The sequence below is a fragment of the Girardinichthys multiradiatus genome, chromosome 20, assembly GCF_021462225.1.
Source record: "Girardinichthys multiradiatus isolate DD_20200921_A chromosome 20, DD_fGirMul_XY1, whole genome shotgun sequence".
NCBI lineage: Eukaryota > Metazoa > Chordata > Actinopteri > Cyprinodontiformes > Goodeidae > Girardinichthys > Girardinichthys multiradiatus.
Window position 1 is genome coordinate 11,519,959 of NC_061812.1, and position 18,072 is coordinate 11,538,030.

The 18,072-nt window shown below is 37.2% G+C and overlaps 1 protein-coding gene across 1 annotated transcript in view; it reads right to left on the bottom strand.

Annotated features, from left to right (window-relative positions):
• LOC124856613 (immunoglobulin superfamily member 21-like) overlaps positions 1-18,072 on the bottom strand; it is a 248,988-nt gene that overhangs the window by 76,187 nt on the left and 154,729 nt on the right. The window contains exon 4 of the mRNA XM_047347252.1: positions 13,608-13,726. Coding sequence (XP_047203208.1) covers positions 13,608-13,726 — 119 coding nt within the window. The remainder of the gene's footprint in view (positions 1-13,607; positions 13,727-18,072) is intronic.

Genomic DNA, 18,072 nt, shown 5'->3' on the forward strand with positions numbered 1-18,072 from the left:
TTTATGGTGACAGCCATTGTGCCCCACCGGCCTATAAAGACTGTGCCAGAATAGTTTAGATCATTGTTATTTCTTATTCTTGGTAAATACATCTGTCTAAGTTTGATTTCATGTTCTTTATCATATTTAGGTATCCTTTGCCTTTCTAATCCCCCTCAATTGCTGTACCACAATTTGTTCTTTCTTTTTTTCTTCTACAATTAAACAGCTGTACCCATGTTGCAACATATTGTTTTGTCTTTCCTCTGTTTTCTGTTTAAATGTATCTTTCCTTGCTCAGCTTTGCCTTTATTTGAAATTCCACTGCTGCAGTGTTTTTGTTTTGTAAATAATGCTGAAGTTTAATTATCTGCTAACCTCTTGCCTTTAAAATCTAGTACGTAGGCCCTCTTCTAAATACGTGCCAGACAGTGGCAAGATTTTTTCAAAAGCTTGGAGCAATGTTACCTGTCTTTGTATAGAGTCTTCGGAATAGTTTCTTTTCCTTTTACTTTCAGAACACCAATGTTTGTAAAATATGTCCCAGTGGTACAATTATTCCAACAAAAATAGTAAGTCAGAGAGAATAAATGAGAAATAGAGTCTGCCAATTAATTAGTAAATACTAAAATAAAACCAAATATTCTCCTAAGATGTTTCTTTAACTGTCACAACTTATTTTCCTTCACTTTCATGTCTTTATTTTTCAGTGTTAGTGCTGTTATCTGCCATTAAAAATAACTGGCAATGCAACATTACGTGACTAAATAATTTTTAGTTTATATTTACAAATTCTTGGCTTGGCTTGGCCTGGCCCGGTTACTTGGCTGGTGCATGTTTCCTTCTAATGAACTGACAGGCTGGAGTTGCCGGCGCTGGCCGGATGGTGGGACAGGCTTGGCGGTGTACTGCTCTGCTGGCTGCAGCGTGTGGGATAGGGGTGTTGTGTCCTCTTCGTGGATGTGGGGTCACCGGCATTTGGATTGACTGAGCAGCGATGGTAGACCTGAGCTGGATAATGTTTCTCCCTGGGCTATCTTTGCAGTGGCAGTGATGTGGTGTGTTTGTGTGGTTGCAGGGACGTGGTGGGGATGCCAGACCCATGTGGTTGCCGCTGGCGGGGTACTTCTTGCAGGGTGAGATTGTCCCATTTTGGTGTGGGGTCGGGGGTTCTATTGTGGGTGCGGTGCTCGGTGGTGTCTGCCCTGTTGCGCCTGTGGGTGGGGGCTGGAGTAGCATTGCACAGGACCCTTGCATTGCAAGCCATTGCGGTGCGCTGTGTGGTGGGGGCAGGATGCAGCGGGGGTGCTTGGAGCGGGGCTCACAGAGTTAGGATTGGAATTTATTGGGGGGTTGGGACTGTTTCATCCTGTGGTGGCTCTGGTTGGCGGGCTAGTTTGGACCATGATGAATCCCTCTTTTGTACATGGCCCCTTCTCTGGATGAAGATGGGGGTCGTTGGGGACTGTGGTCTATTTCCTCCCCGCCAAACTGCAGCCCCAGGGAACCTTTCTTCTGGAGTTCCTGTGCTCTGTGGTACCTTTGGATGTCTATGACTCGGATCTCAGACCCACAGCTGTTTAGATTCAGGTGTTAACAGATGCACAAATGTTATATATTGAGCCACATTTACCACAAAGTACATCTTGCATTCATTAGTACAATGCACCTTTTGGTAAAAAAGCTAATATGAATGTTTCTGCAGGTGTAGAAGCAAGCAGGGTATTATCTTGTATTCTCTTCATGTGGTTGGGTGAATGTGGCTATAGTGTATAATCCTTATCTGAATATAATATAATTTTTGGAGGAAAAGGAAATATGAATACAGCATATATGAGAGCCTCAAAATAAAATATTTCTCCAGTTTCCCTTCAGTCCCTCCTGCTCATATTCAAATTCAAGTTTCAAAAAACGGGTACACAAAGAAGAAATCCTTTCGTTCCATACCCAGAGGCTGCTTTCAGGGGCTCCTAAACCTGCATTTTTCTTTTCCCTTAAATTTATCGCCTGTCTCATGGTACTTTGTGCAAGAGCACAGATGACGGTCAAATTTCAAACAAACTATACTGAAGGGTCACAGTATCCTAAAAAGAATAATCAAACTAAATTACATTAACAGGGTTTTTCTCCAGGTCTAAAATATTTAAATGATGCACATGAGCTCTTTAACAATATAACATAGCAGAAAATATTACCATTACCAACATAAATGTTTAAATATTGAAAGCTAGACATGCCAGCTTAACTAACTGACATCTTGATTTAAAAGTAGTGGGATTGAAGAGAAACAACTTTTTTTTTAAATATTTACACAGTTTACTTTGTACAAAACATGTCAACAGCTAAACATGGGCATTGTCTCTTATGCATATGTATACAAATAAAAAATGTGTATTTCATTGTTATGCTACAAAATAAAACTGAGATATCACATGCCTGTTGGTGCTTTTAATTGAAACATTCTCAAAACTAAATGCCCTGATCTTACTAAAAACTAGCTGTCATTTTTGGATGAAATAAAAACTAAATTATACTCATTATATTGATTAGAAATAATATCATAGTTTACAATAAAATTAATTTCACCCTCTTTTGTTTCTTTACATAAATTCACATTTTCATCTTACCATGTTTGTGTTTTAAAAAAAATCGAAAAACTTCTAAAGAAACTAATATGACAGGTACCTTCTGACAAAGTTGTAAAAAATATTTTTTCTAGCCTGAAAATAAATTAATGGGTATGGAAACTACAGTTATCATATAAGGTATATGAGGTGAGGTAAAAGAAAGAAATACTTTTTCTCCTTCTGCAGTACAAACAGAAGATTGTTTCTAGGAAGTCAAAGCTGTTTCTTCTCTGTCACCTCTTCTGTCATCTACACAAAAGGAGGGACCTTGGTGGCAAGCAGAGCGCAGCAAGTGATGACGACATTGTTAGTGCAGAGATGTGAGGGAAAGGAAGTTCACACTTCACAGCTCACAGAAAATCCACATGAAGACTATTGGGAGCAATCATGTTCAGCATCAAATATATATATACAGGGGTTGGACAATGAAACTGAAACACCTGTATGGGGTAAGAAGGCTGTCAAAAACAATGTGTATGTAAAGACGGAAATGTGTGCATATTAGTCAATAGTTGTGCATAAGTAAATTCCAAAAGAGGTATTGTATATTTTCTCTATAAGAATACAAAATAAAATGTTACAGCTTCAAGAAATTACAAACACAAAGTTCAAGTTTACAGTTGTGGTTTATTCTTTATGAAAACAATATGCTATAACAGTTTGTGAATACGATTTCTTTTCTATCAGAATACAAATTTACATCAGCAACTTGGTGTCTCGTGATCTCAGGCTCAGAATATAGTGGGTGGAGTTATACAATGATGTACAGTAGGTGGCGGTATGCACCTCTGAATTTGTTGCGAACCGCCAGCAGAAGAAGAGAAGAAGAAGAAGAAGCACTAGCGCCAAATAAACGGACCAAGAAATTACGAAACAAAGCCAGGTAATGTTAAAAAGTTTATATATGTCTTAATGTTGTTAATATATGCTCTTGGTCCGTTTATTTGGCGCTAGTGCTTCTTCTTCTTCTCTTCTTCTGCTGGCGGTTCGCAACAAATTCAGAGGTGCATACTGTCACCTACTGTACATCATTGTATAACTCCACCCACTATATTCTGAGCCTGAAATCACGTGACACCAAGTCGCTGATGTAAATTCGTATTCTCATAGAAAAGAAATCGTATTCACAAACTGTTATAGCATATTGTATTCATAAAGAATAAAACACAACTGTAAACTTGAACTTTGTGTTTGTAATTTCTTGAAGCTGTAACATTTTATTTTGTATTCTTATAGAGAAAATATACAATACCTCTTTTGGATTTTACTTATGCACAACTATTGACTAATATGCACACATTTCCGTCTTTACATACACGTTGTTTTTGACAGCGTTCTTACCCCATACACCTGTTTTTAGTGTTGGAGGTTTCATGGCTAAATTGGACCAGCCTGGTAGCCAGTCTTCATGGATTGCACATTGCACCAGTAAGAGCAGAGTGTGAAGGTTCAATTAGCAGGTAAGAGCACAGTTTTGCTCAAAATATTGAAATGCACACAACATTATGGGTGACATACCAGAGTTCAAAAGAGGACAAATTGTTGGTGCACGTCTTGCTGGTGCATCTGTGACCAAGACAGCAAGTCTTTGTGATGTATCAAGAGCCACGGTATCCAGGGTAATGTCAGCATACCACCAAGAAGGACGAATCACATCCAACAGGATTAACTGTGGACGCAAGAGGAAGCTGTCTGAAAGGGATGTTCGGGTGCTAACCCGGATTGTATCCAAAAAACATAAAACCACGGCCGCCCAAATCACGGCAGAATTAAATGTGCACCTCAACTCTCCTGTTTCCACCAGAACTGTCCGTCGGGAGCTCCACAGGGTCAATATACACGGCCGGGCTGCTATAGCCAAACCTTTGGTCACTCATGCCAATGCCAAACATCGCTTTCAATGGTGCAAGGAGCGCAAATCTTGGGCTGTGGACAATGTGAAACATGTATTGTTCTCTGATGAGTCCACCATTACTGTTTTCCCCACATCCGGGAGAGTTACGGTGTGGAGAAGCCCCAAAGAAGAGTACTACCCAGACTGTTGCATGCCCAGAGTGAAGCATGGGGGTGAATCAGTGATGGTTTGTGCTGCCATATCATGGCATTCCCTTGGCCCAAAACTTGTGCTAGATGGGCGCGTCACTGCCAAGGACTACCCAACCATTCTTGAGGACCATGTGCATCCAATGGTTCAAACATTGTATCCTGAAGGCGGTGCCGTTTATCAGGATGACAATGCACCAATACACACAGCAAGACTGGTGAAAGATTGGTTTGATGAACATGAAAGTGAAGTTGAACATCTCCCATGGCCTGCACAGTCACCAGATCTAAATATTATTGAGCCACTTTGGGGTGTTTTGGAGGAGTGAGTCAGGAAACATTTTCCTCCACCAGTATCACGTAGTGACCTGGCCACTATCCTGCAAGAAGAATGACTTAAAATCCCTCTGACCACTGTGCAGGACTTGTATATGTCATTCCCAAGACGAATTGACGCTGTATTGGCTGCAAAAGGAGGCCCTACACCATACTAATAAATTATTGTGGTCTAAAACCAGGTGTTTCAGTTTCATTGTCCAACCCCTGTATATATGTTGGTGTAGAAGCAAAACTGAAGAAATGAAAAAATGGCTGTATACTGAAAGACATCAGGGTGGTTCTCAAGCGATGGAATTAAAACTTTTGGAACCATTTCAAGATGTGGAATCTCGTTTTTTTGTGGCAACATTTTGATGTATGCAGTATGTTTGCCTTTTTTCTTTTCAATCAAAACACTATCTTCCTTGTTTCTCTGTGTTAATACGTATAGAACTGCTCAATACAGAATGGTAGCAGAATATCCTTACTGGAATTATGCTTCCGTAAAAGGGTATTCATAAATGCTAAATACAATGCGGGCCAGTCAAATTTTTTTTTTTTTTATCAAAATCCCTTGATGCCACAGAAAAACAAAAACAAAAAAACAGTATGCATTGTTGTGTTTGTCATTGCAAAGCTCTATTGCTCATGTACCCACATGGTAGTGGTAGCAGAAAGGTCTGCCTTGGACATGGCTTGTCCACTAAGAGAAACCAACCATATGCAATTAAGGTGATGTACAAGGTAGATGAAAATGTTTAATATTTGTTGCTTAATGTAATACATTAGGCAAAACTGCTAAATAGATATTAGACTTTTTTACATTTGATTTCAAGCAAAATAAATTCAGCTTAAAAGTTCTATATCAGGCCAACTTCTTTACTTCAAGGTTTTTTCAGCAGCCAGAATCTGAGCAGCAGCCATCTGATGCTTGGGTTTTTGTTTGCAACGTTAAATCTCTGGGTATGAAAACAGGCTTACTCATGAGGCTACATTCTTGGCATGCACCGGCTACCCTGCTGATAAGCGCCTGGTGAATGTCAACTGAATGAGGCACCGAATGAGCTACAGGGTAAAAATGGCTTGTCATTAATGTGGCCTCAAAGGAGATGCAGTATGACTCCAAATATGATTTTCGAGTTTGTGCCACAAGCCAGTTGAAGGTAATTAGAAGTAAGATAGCACCAACAGATTTCACAGTTTGTCAAATGAAGATTTAAAATGTGGCTGCTACAATGATGGAAGATCTTGTGCTTCAGTGGCTTTTGAGAAAAAATTAAATAAACTAAACAGGAAAGAAAAATATACTGACAAAATAATAACATGACATGGTGGTTAAGAAATGTTGTTTGCAAAAAATAAAAGATGCACTTCTTAACAGGTCGATGTTGGATATCCTTGAGGGAGACAATGGGTTATTTATTTTTGCTTCAAGTATTACCCCAGAGTTTAGTTCAAGACAGACATTTAATAATTCATCTGTTCTTTGAATTAATTCAATTCTCTTCTTTTTACTGGAAGAGACCAGAGACAAGATAATTTTGGTGAATTCTGAATTGCTCTTTATTAGTAATACCTAATACTAGGGTAAGAAGCAACAAAGATTATACAATTTATAGGCATGTGTGTTTTCTAATAAAAGAAGTTGCTCCATCTGATCATTTTCATAAACAATTGCTATCCTTTTAAAAATGTCCACATGTGACACTTGTGGCATTGTAATGTTCTATTCACCTTAATCCTGGCATCGGTTCTGTAGTTGCAGTAAACTGGTTAGCCTTGGTAGCTATTAAAATGTAGGGAGCTATATTTTTTAAGTAAATGGTTTGCAGTTTACTTAGGTTTCTTATTTTTTTTCTTTTACCATAGTCCCAAACTTACAGATATGGCCCTGTGAAGCTCCAATCCTTCTTACACTGTTTCTAGTTGCCTGATAATAAGATGAAACCATTGACCTCCACAAATGTGTGTTGAACATGCACCCAAAGAAAAAGATTGTTCCTCCAATCAGTGATTTAGTTTCCACTGGTTACCTACAAGTTAGCAACCAAGACAAACGTGGCCAAATAATGTAAATTTTAAGGGACCACAGAAAACATTGTATGTTTGCCCCTCTTGCTTGTCAAGAAAAAGCCTACTGAGTAAAATTCTTACCCTACATTGTGGTTTTGCTGCGACCGACCACCAAAAAAGAAACACTGACTTTTGACATGCATTATCAGCACTGCTAAGAGAACATCAGGTTTGATTTTACATTTAGGAAATAAAGTTATGTCATTTTATGATGGTTATCTGGCATCTCTACATTTTATGCAGTTGACGTGGAGTTTTTTTTTATTTGTTTTTTTACTGAATAAATTATGGAGAAGCATTTAAACCTATTAGGAAATTTCAATCATTTTTTTCTACATTATTCCATGTCCTACATTCCATTTGCTTATCAGTACACATCCAAGGTCGTTTTGGCCCCCGGTGCCCTTGTGTCTCCCAAAACGATGTCCAAGTTCCAGTTTCCCAGTGTCTTGATCACAGCATTTTCAACTGGCTGATTTAAAAGCATAAAAAATGTTGTATTACTATCAAAACATTTTTTTTAGATTGTTCATGGCTTATCCATCCACAGCAATGGAGCTGATGAAGTAGATGAATATCCCACACATGTAATTGAAGCCCATTTCTTCAGAATCTCCTTCAAATCTTTGAATGATGAAGTGCCTGGAATTACACTATTCAATTAAATTCAATTAAAAAATACTTTATTAATCCCAAAGGGAAATTAAATGTTGTTATAGCTCATATTATGAAGGTTTCCTCAAAGAGCCGTTGTAGATGCTGATGGCTGTGGGCAGGAAGGATCTCCTGTAGCGCTCCGTCTTACAGCAGATCTGAAGAAGCCTCTGACTGAAGACACTCTGTTGTTGTAGGACAGTCTCATGAAGAGGATGCTCAGGGTTCTCCATAATGTTCTTCATTTTATGAAGAATCCTTCTTTCCACAATGATCTCCAGAGGTTCCAGAGGAGTCCCCAGAACAGAGCCAGCCTTCTTTATCAGCTTGTTGAGCTTGTTCTATCTCCTTTAAGGAGTAGAAAATAATGTTTCCATATTTATTTACTTATTTATTATATGCTCTGCAGATAGCTACAGTTGTTTTACATGTAAAATAAAAAGTATCCCAGTTTAATGATCTGAAGTTGCACCTATAATTTACAAAAAGCATAGATGTTTTACATCACTAAGTAGGTAGTTTAAACAAAAACAAAACAACAAAAAATGACATGTAACTAGGTAAAAATACAGATAGCAATCACTCTGAGCTTGTCAAACTGCCATTGTTGTGTGAAGTTAAAGTTAAAGCTTCCTAAATAATATAATGCAAAATGCATGTCAACTGAAATCAAATCTAAACAACTCGGTACACACCTGACATGTACATTATTAGCGTGCCATCAATTCTTCCTTTTTGTCAACAAAAACGCTGTTTGCAAATACTGTTGTCTAATCTGTCTTCATCATTTGTCAATAATCCCATCCATTTCTAAACATGCACCTAAATTTACATAGTGCTTTATTAAAGTTGTACATCTATTATGGTGGTAAATCTAAGTTGCATAGGATAAGAGGGCAATTGAGTCTCTCTACACCTTAGTGCTCATCTCTGTATCTGGAGGATGTAAGCAACAACTTTGCTGCTTACTGAAGGGCATTCTTTAAATTAACTCCTCACACTTCTCAAAGGTTAGATGAAAGAATTTCTCCACTTACGTGACAAGATGTTTAAAAACATGGCTATTAAGATGTCCTTTATCATGCTGACAAGTCACAGTCAAACAGCCATTTAATACAGACAATAACAGGGTAAGGTGCCTCAGACAGTACACAATTCAAGCATGTACTGGCTTCCCAAGGTCATTTCCTGTTCTAGGGGCATAAACAACCTTTCTTCTTAATCTTTGCAGCATCATAAAAGAATCACATCAGGTAATGACAAATAACGACCAGATGTTTACCACTCCAAAGAGGAATAGATTTTTTTTGTCCCGCTGCTAAAGGCTAAAAGTATGATCTTGGCTTCATAGCGATTGAAAACAACAGTTTTTTTCTGTGTTATAACTGTAAGCAAACATTGTGTTTGTTAGAAACATTTTTCAGCTAAATGGCAGATTTATTTTTATTTAAAATTTAATTAATAATTTTTTTGTTTTTACAATCTTTATTTTTATAAAAAAACAAAAACAACAATAGAGCACTTATACAACTTTTTTTCTTGCTGAAGGAAGGAGTTTACATTTTAAGTTATAATTATGTCACTTGAAACTCCCACTGATAAGGTTAAAACAATTTGAAATCACTTGAGATTAGACACACTGAAACACACACACACCCACACCTTCCCCTTACACTCATGTCTACCTATCATTCTGAGAAATTTGCATTGACTTCTATTAATTTTCCATTGATTTCCATGCCCTAACCCTAAACCTAACCTAAGCTCAATTCACACTTTAGCCCTAAACCTAAGCAATAACTCAATTGTCATTTTGAGTATCTGGCAAAAACTCCTCACAATGCTGACTGTCCACACAGCAAACCAAACCATTACCAGTACATTCCTAACCCTAACCTTAACTCAATTCACACCTTAGTCCTAAACCTAATCCTGAAACCTCTGAAATGGGTTCACTTTATAACAAATGGCCTTCAATTTGCTGGTGAAGTACAAAATTGGTCCTCATTCAGCTGCACAAATGCATGGCCAAAGTGCAATGCATTGTACTGTCTCTACCCCCAAGGGTTACATCTTATTGAATAGATGCCCAGCAGACTGTAACTGGTTGTGATTTGACACAAAATTCAATAGTCTATGATTCTGTCTGTCACTTTATATCAGTGTTTTCTCATAACTGAACTTTGCATCCCTAATCTTTCAGTTAAAGTCTTGTTTCTGAACTTTGAAAACAGCAGGATGCCTCACCATGAACTACAAAACAGGACACCAAAACAGAAAGACATAACAGTTTATACAGGGTATGAGATAAAATTGTGCTTACTTCAAATGTAATCAAATGCCTGACCACTCATCAGGTTAAAAACGTTGTGTTACCATAACACATTTTTTTTGTGTAGTTGTAATTGAAAATTAAAATTATGCAAAATCCAGAAATTGGTGAATAAAAGTGAAATGTTTAAATAATCCGACAGCATAACCTGAGTCAGATTCCAGTATGACTTCAGAAGTTGTTTCCTTTGTTCGAGCAGGCCTAATAAAATCAACATTTGCCAATTTAGTTTAGGAAAAAAGAAAGGACTTTTAAAACTTTTCAGGGTGAAGGACAGCAACTGATTTACCAGAGTTCATGTTTTTGTTTTAAAACGGATTGGAGTTCTTGGCAGGGGATTCATTAAAATGATAATTCTTATTTGTGAAACCCTTTAAAAATTAAAATACTCTCTGTGTACTGTTTCCTATTAATTAACTTTGTTCCTCTAATATTCTCTCTTTTTCTGCTCAACTTTTCTCTTTACTTCCCACTGAACTTGACACACTAATAGGTTATGAATAATTCTGTTTCAGTTTAGACTGCAATTAGCCACAATGCCAGAAGTCATTCTTCTTTCTCTCTGTGGTGATTTAGGACCCAGCTGAGATAGGGCTCTGCAGCTATCCCAGGACCACATCATTCACTTCTTCCCACCCAGAACTGAAACAAGAAACAACTGACTGAGTAAATCCCCTTTCATTGATAATAGGGGAGAGTAAAACAAAGACTATGGAATGGTGATAAAAAATGAACAGTATAAAGGCAAAGAGTTATTTAAAGAGAAATGTATGCATAATTTAAAAGGAAACCATGAAGCATTAGCCAGTTTTCAGGGTCACAAAATGTGATAATGAGGTGATATTATGACATGCTGTTTCTCTCCAGTGTTCCAGCTGAAATAAATGCTAATTAGCCAAAAGAACGCATGGAGATCAGCATTTTTTTTGTAGCTGGAATTGATACATCAGGCAAGCTAAAAAGCTGTCACGAGGGAGACTAAAATACAAACATTTCACAACACGCAAAGCCCTCCTCTTCTGAGTGTAATTAATTACAGAATTATCACTAATTAATAATGTTAACAGCAAAACAATAGTGACATGGAAAAGAAAATGTGTGACGCTCAAGCAATAGGAATATGCGAAGCAACAAAAATAATGTATGTATGTATTGCCTGAAAATGTGGATCCAGAAATTACAAACAGCAATAAAACATATATAGCTGTAAAATGCCTTAGTGGGATTGATTTCTTTATTCCAGCTTCTTTTTTTTTCCTGTTGAGCTGATTAAAAACATCATAACTATCAAAAGGCTGACCCTTCACATTAAAATCACCATCAGTTACAACAGTTTTTTTTATCAGTTTGCAAATATCAAAATATAAACAAAATCTCTTCATAATTTTTATGTCATGTAGGGAATATTGCCAAAACAAATATAAGCCAAATCACAGAGATGAAATACATAAAGGAAGCCAGGAAGAATAATACATTATTCTTAAAAATTACCTCTGGGTAAAATATATTTGACAAAAATTATTTCTATTGTTCACTTGCCCTCTGTAGTAACATTGGTTCCCTTTCTGAGAAAACATCAATTTATTTGGAACATCTTTTCTTTCTAATACACAAAAAAAAAGCACCAGAGAGCGAGCTGTATTCTAAAGAGACCAGTTTAAGCTAGCCATTCATGAAAATCAAGACAAAACATTTTAATCTTGTTTTTTTAAATCAAAATCCATACACTCGAGCTCAGATCCACCTTTACCACCCAACAGTATAGGTTTTTACCCCTCGGGCACCTTACGTAAACATTTACAGCCTTACATGTTTTGAGATTTTTCTCCTGCTTTTGGGTTCTCACCTTCTCTTCGGCCTGCTGACTTTAAATAGTCCCTTTACGTAAATTCAATGTTCCACCCAACTATTCTGTTTTAAAATATACATTTACTCCTTTGAGAAAGAAGCAGCTCACACGTGGACAAAAATGTTGGTACCCCTTGGTTAATGAAAGAAAAACCAACAATGGTCACAGAAATAACTTGAATCTGACAAAGGTAATAATGAATAAAAATTCAATGAAATGAACAAATGACAGTCAGGCATTGCTTTTCAAACATGCTTCAACAGAATTATTTTAAAAAAGAAACTCATGGAACAGGCCTGGACAAAAATGATGGTACCCCTGAAAATAATGTGACCAAAGGGACATGTTAAATCAAGGTATGTCCATTAATTAGCATCACAGGTGTCTACATTCTTGTAATCAATCAGTGGGCCTATATACAGGGCTACAGGTAGTCACTGTGCTGTTTGGTGAAATGGTGTGTACCACACTCAACATGGACCAGAGGAAGCGAAGGAAAGAGTTGTCTCAGGAGATTAGAAAGAAAATTATAGACAAGCATGTTAAAGGTAAAGGTTATAAGACCATATCCAAGCAGCTTCATGTTCCTGCAACTACAGTTGCACATATTATTCAGAAATTTAAGATCCATGGGACTGCAGCCAACCTCCCTGGATGTGGCCGCAGGAGGAAAATCGATGACAAAACAAAGAGACGGATAATACGAACGGTAACAAAAGAGCTAAGAAAAACGTCTGAAGGGATTAAAGGTGAACTTCAAGCTCAAGGAACATCAGTTTCAGATCGCACCATCTGACATTGTTTGAGGAAAAGTGGACTTAATGGGAGATGACCAAGGAGACCATTGTTGAAAACAATTCATTAAAAAACCAGACTGGAATTTGCCAAACTACATGTTGACAAGCCACAAAGTTTCTGTGAGAATGTCCTATGGACAGATAAGACCAAAATTTTACTTTTTGGCAAGGCACATCAGATCTATGTTTGCAGACGGAAAAATGAAGCATAGAAAAAAAGAATGCTGTCCCTAATGTGAAACATGGAGGAGGCTCTGTTATGTTCTGGGGCTGCTGTGCTGCATCTGGCACAGGGTGTCTTGAATCTGTGCAGGGTATAATGAAATCTCATGACTATCAAGGGATTCTAGAGATAAATGTGCTGCCCAGTGTCAGAAACCTTGGTCTCAGTCGCAGGTCATGGGTCTTGCAACAGGATCATGACCCAAAACACACAGCTAAAAACACCCAAGAATGGCAAAGAGGAAAACATTGGACTATTCTGAAGTCGCCTTCTATGAGCCCTGACCTAAATCCTATTGAGCATCTTTGGAAGGAGCTGAAAAAGGCACCCTTCAAACCCGAGACAACTGGAGCAGTTTGCTAATGAGGATTGGGCCAAAATACCTGCTGAGAGGTGTAGAAGTCATTGACAGTTATAGGAATCGTTTGATTGCGGTGATTGCCTCAAAAGGTTGTGCAACAAAATATTAAGTTAAGGGTACAATCATTTTTGTCCAGGCTTGTTTCATTAGTTTATTTTCTAACATAATTCTGTTGAAGCATGTTTGAAAAGCAAACTTTCATTTGTTCATTTTCATACATTTTTATTCATTATTACCTTTTGTCAGATTCAAGTTATTTCTGTGACCATTGTGGGTTTTTCTTTCATTAACCGAGGGCTACCAACAATTTTGTCCACGTGTGTATAAAGTCAATTTAGTGATGGTACTTACACATAACTGTAAGAAAAACATTTCCTGAAGCCAGGACAACCTTCTCCCTTGTTGCCCGGTCATATATGCCCACATGGCATTCATAAGGCCCATTGTCTGAGATCCGTACCTCTGGGAGCCTGTGAAGTACACACACACACACAAAAAAAAGCATTTTAGTGTTTAGTGAAAATATTTTTTGTTGTTGTAATTGACTTAGAAACAACAGAAAACAATTTCATAAAAACAACACAGTTTTAATTTAACAAAAATACTATGATACTAAGATGGATCTCTGAAAATATTAAGAGTATATTGTAAATTGAAAAGACTTCATTAATACCAAAAGAAAAGAAAATTTTGTAACCTATATTGTCCACATTTCTTCAAAAAGTAGTTGTAGATGGTGATGGTTGTGGGCAAGAAGGATCTCCTGAAGCAGTCAGTATTACAGTGGACCTGATAAAGCCTCTGAAGACAATTGGTTGTTGTAGCTCATGTAGAGGTTGCTGAGGGTTATTTGTAAAGTTCTTCATTCTATAAAGAATCCTTCTTTGCAAAATCATCTCCAGAGGTTCCAGAGCAGTATGTACTCTGATGTGTCTACTACAACAAGTGATGGCAGATAAGATTGCAATCTCCACCACTGACTCATTGAAGATGTGCAGCATCTTGCTGCAAGCATGGAAGGACTTAATTTTTCTTTTAAAGTACAGTCTGCTCTGTCCCTTCCTGCACACAGCTTCACTGCTGCGTCTCCAGTCCAGTCTGTTGTTTTTAAAAGGAATACATGCAAATGAAGGTAAGAGAGCTACTCCAACATGCTGCCATTTTCAGCACAAGTCTAGAACAACAGCTTACTGGGATTGCAATCTGTATTCATTTTCTGACTTCTTTGTCAAGATCCATTAATGGTCAAAGTTAGACACCACAAGTCACGTTTAGCTCTTGTGATTTACTTGCACAAAGAAACAGTTGTCTTTGCAGCATGGGTGTTTCAGATGAGGACCACTGTTGAAACATTATTGTTGTTCTAACTGCAGTTGGGCTTTTATGATTTCAGCCTTTTGTGTTAGTCAGTATCTTAAGGAGTGGTTGCACACTACTTCAGCTTATTTGGAGGAGAATCAAATCTGTGCCCCAGCTGTATTCTACAAGCTCCCCTGCTCAGTATACCAACTTGCATCATTGCAGATGCAACAATGAAAGGGTGTCACAAAGAGAGGTCAAAGAAAATTATTACATATTATTAGGATCAATAAGTAAAACTTTGCGCTTGTGGAGAAACCTTTACTAGCAACCATAGCATTCATTTTATGTTGTTCAAAACCAGGTTTTATGCAAGCACCTTTTCCCATAAATGCTCTAAATCTTTCTTAGGTACTTTTTGCTAAATCAAAACTCTGACCACAGATTTTCTGATTTTTAAGTTTTAAGTCAGGCAAGGCCACTCTGTCACCTCACTATCCTTCTTCTTTAGACAGTCATTTGCTCCTTAATTTTGTCATTTTCACACTGGAAAACTAATACATCACCAATCTTCAGCCTTCTGGCTGAGGTCCAAATCCAAGATTCAACACTAGGACTCTCAGAATTCTAACATTACTAGAACTCACAAACCCGTCAATTTGACGGCAAGCATTCTGAAGGCGAGGGCAGTGATGACGTCATAGTTTAACAATAAATGTTACACTATAATGCAGCACATGCAGTACTTCTACTTTTGTTACCAATCAAATTTTTCAAATTAATTACCAGATTCTACATCTGAATGTTAAAGCCACTATTGTGAATTATTATCTTAATCATTTACTTCCTTTAACAAACATTTATGACTGTACAATCTCAATCACCATTGAGTGTCTGCAGGTAGTGTGGTAGCATTCTCACAACTGCTGTCAGCCTGTGAAGTTGCAGGTGTAGAAATTTCTCCATATCAGGCAGATAAACAGAGGAAATTATTGTCTAACAAGACTGTTTTCCTGGATATAATAAAACCCTCACTGTATTCCTGAGGCTCCCATTCTAAGTAAGCAAGAACCCTATTTAGCACATATACCCATGAAAAACAACAAAGTGCTTTATAATAAAATCTGAATGATACAATACAAGAGCAAAAAGTGTCATAAAAAGATAAGTAAAATAAACATAAAAATTAAAAGGTACATGCAGCAACTACAAGCTTGCCTGATAAAAGTCTTCAGCTGCAAAAAGACAAGGGAGATGTATTCCACAGTTGATGTGTAACTTTTGAAAATGGTGATCTCCATTGGTTTTAAAATGGTGCTGAGGATTCATATGTTGTCTCTAGACAGCTGACCTGAGGGTTCTAGTTTATGTGTAAGGCTTTAACGGGTCAGAGATTTATTCACGAGCTTGATCATGCAAAGCCCTTAAGGTCAACACCATGATTTTAAAGCTAATTCTGAAAGTAACTGGTCACAGGAGATGAAAAACTTAATAAAGGAGTCATATTTGTGTCTTCCTAGTGGTTCCAGTTAGGAATCTTGCTGCAGAGTTTATTAATTTCTAGAGATGTTTCAGGTCATTTTTGCTAAGAGGGGTAAAAATGTTAATTACAGTCATCAAATTTGATGAAAGCATCAATTATGATTGTATAATTCTATGGGTGGGAGGTGGAGTACACCCTGCACAGGTCGCCAGTACATCGCAGGGCAACACAAAAACAACCAATCACAAACCTAAGGGCAATTTAGAGAGACCAATTTACCTGTCATGTTTTTGGATTGTGGGAGGAAGCTGGAGTACCCCCGGAGAGAACCCACACATGCATGGGGAGAACATGGAAACTCCATGCAGAAAGACCCCTGGCCAGGAGTCAAACCAAGGACCTTCTTGCTGCAAGACAACAGTGCTACCAACTGTGCCACCGTGGGACAGCTAAATGTAATTTCTTTCTGTATTATATTTATTTTTATTTATTTATTTTTTTAGAAATTTACATTTCCACTGATTTGTGATTCCTGTCAAAAACCCAGTGATGTATACCTCTGGTCAGCAAGTTGTAATAATATCAACATTAGCAACAATAAAATTTAAAAGAAGATCCTAAGTATAGCTTAAATCATGCTAGGATAAAGATTCACTCAGACAATTGTAGTTTATTATTTCCAAAATTTAAGAGATAAATTGTTATTTGGATAACCATCTGTAATTTTTTAGCTGACATGGATCTTTGCTGGGACTTTTTAGTTCAAAAGTAGCATATTTTTCAAAGAGCATATAAGCACATGGTCAGTTTGTTTTAGTCTGTTAATATTCAATGAAACTTACAGCTAAAAAGTTAAATATTATATCTGACTAAGAAGGAAATATATTATAAAAAAACATGAAAAATACAATCTAGCTCCAAAGCACAAAGCTGTGAATTGATAAATATTGCAATTACAAGTAAATGTTTGAATAAGCTAAATATAGAAGACAAAAAGGGTAAACATCTCAAGATAAAAAAAATGCTTTTCCCTGCTGGTGCTTTCTTCGGGGATAAGGGTAAGATGAAATAAGCATTTTTTTTATTAACCACAAAGTGAAAGTGATGAGAATAGCACTGTAAATCTGACTCTGGGCTGGTGGCTAGGGGTAGCGTAATTGGTTTTGTCTTGGGAAATGCTGATGTAGCCCGATGCTTTGTTTTTACAAACAAAGCCGTGGTTTAGTGATCCACAATGACTGCCGCATTCGTGGATTCAAATCAAGACAAAGAAAAAAAAAAGCAACAAACCAAGCTCAAAGAAGGGAGAGCAGAGACAAGATCATTTTAGGTGTGGAAGAAAAGCTAGAATATGTATGACTTTAGCAAGAAAACCAGAAGCAGTGTTTCTTAGTTGCTGCCTGCTTGCGTAGTCCCTTCCTGTTTGACAGCAAGTCATGTCCACCAAAATTAGGAGTGGGAAAAGAGGAGAGGTTGCACTCCTAACACTAAGACTTTGGTTAAATATTAAAACTGGAGGAATTAATTTTTCAGCACTGCTCTAATCTTTGATGTCAAGCTTTTCAGAGGTGCCAGTCCACTGAGAATTTGTTCAGAGAAATGAAGCACAGGACTTTGAGTGTATTAAAACTCTGTTGCAGGTGTTAGTCACTTTTAATGGGCCAGCTAATGTTTGAAATCTTACTTGGAATGGCTACATAATTTTATTTAAAATAGTGCCTTTTATCATGCCATTTATTTCTCCCTAGAAGCATCAACTGTACAATGCAGACATGGGCTTTATATTCTACCAAGAGAATGTATATATTCTACCTGTTGATTTGCTGGAAATCAACCAATTCCTTCTGATCTTTTATGCCCAACTTTACCTTGTGCCTTCCTTTTATTCTTTTTTTATATTTTATATACAATGTTACAAAATTATTCTATTGTTTTGTGTTTTTAATTTTGTGCTGAAACAATGGATCTTGCCACATATTAGCATGAATTTACACGACAGATGTTTGAATATAAGCATAAAAATATTAAAGAACA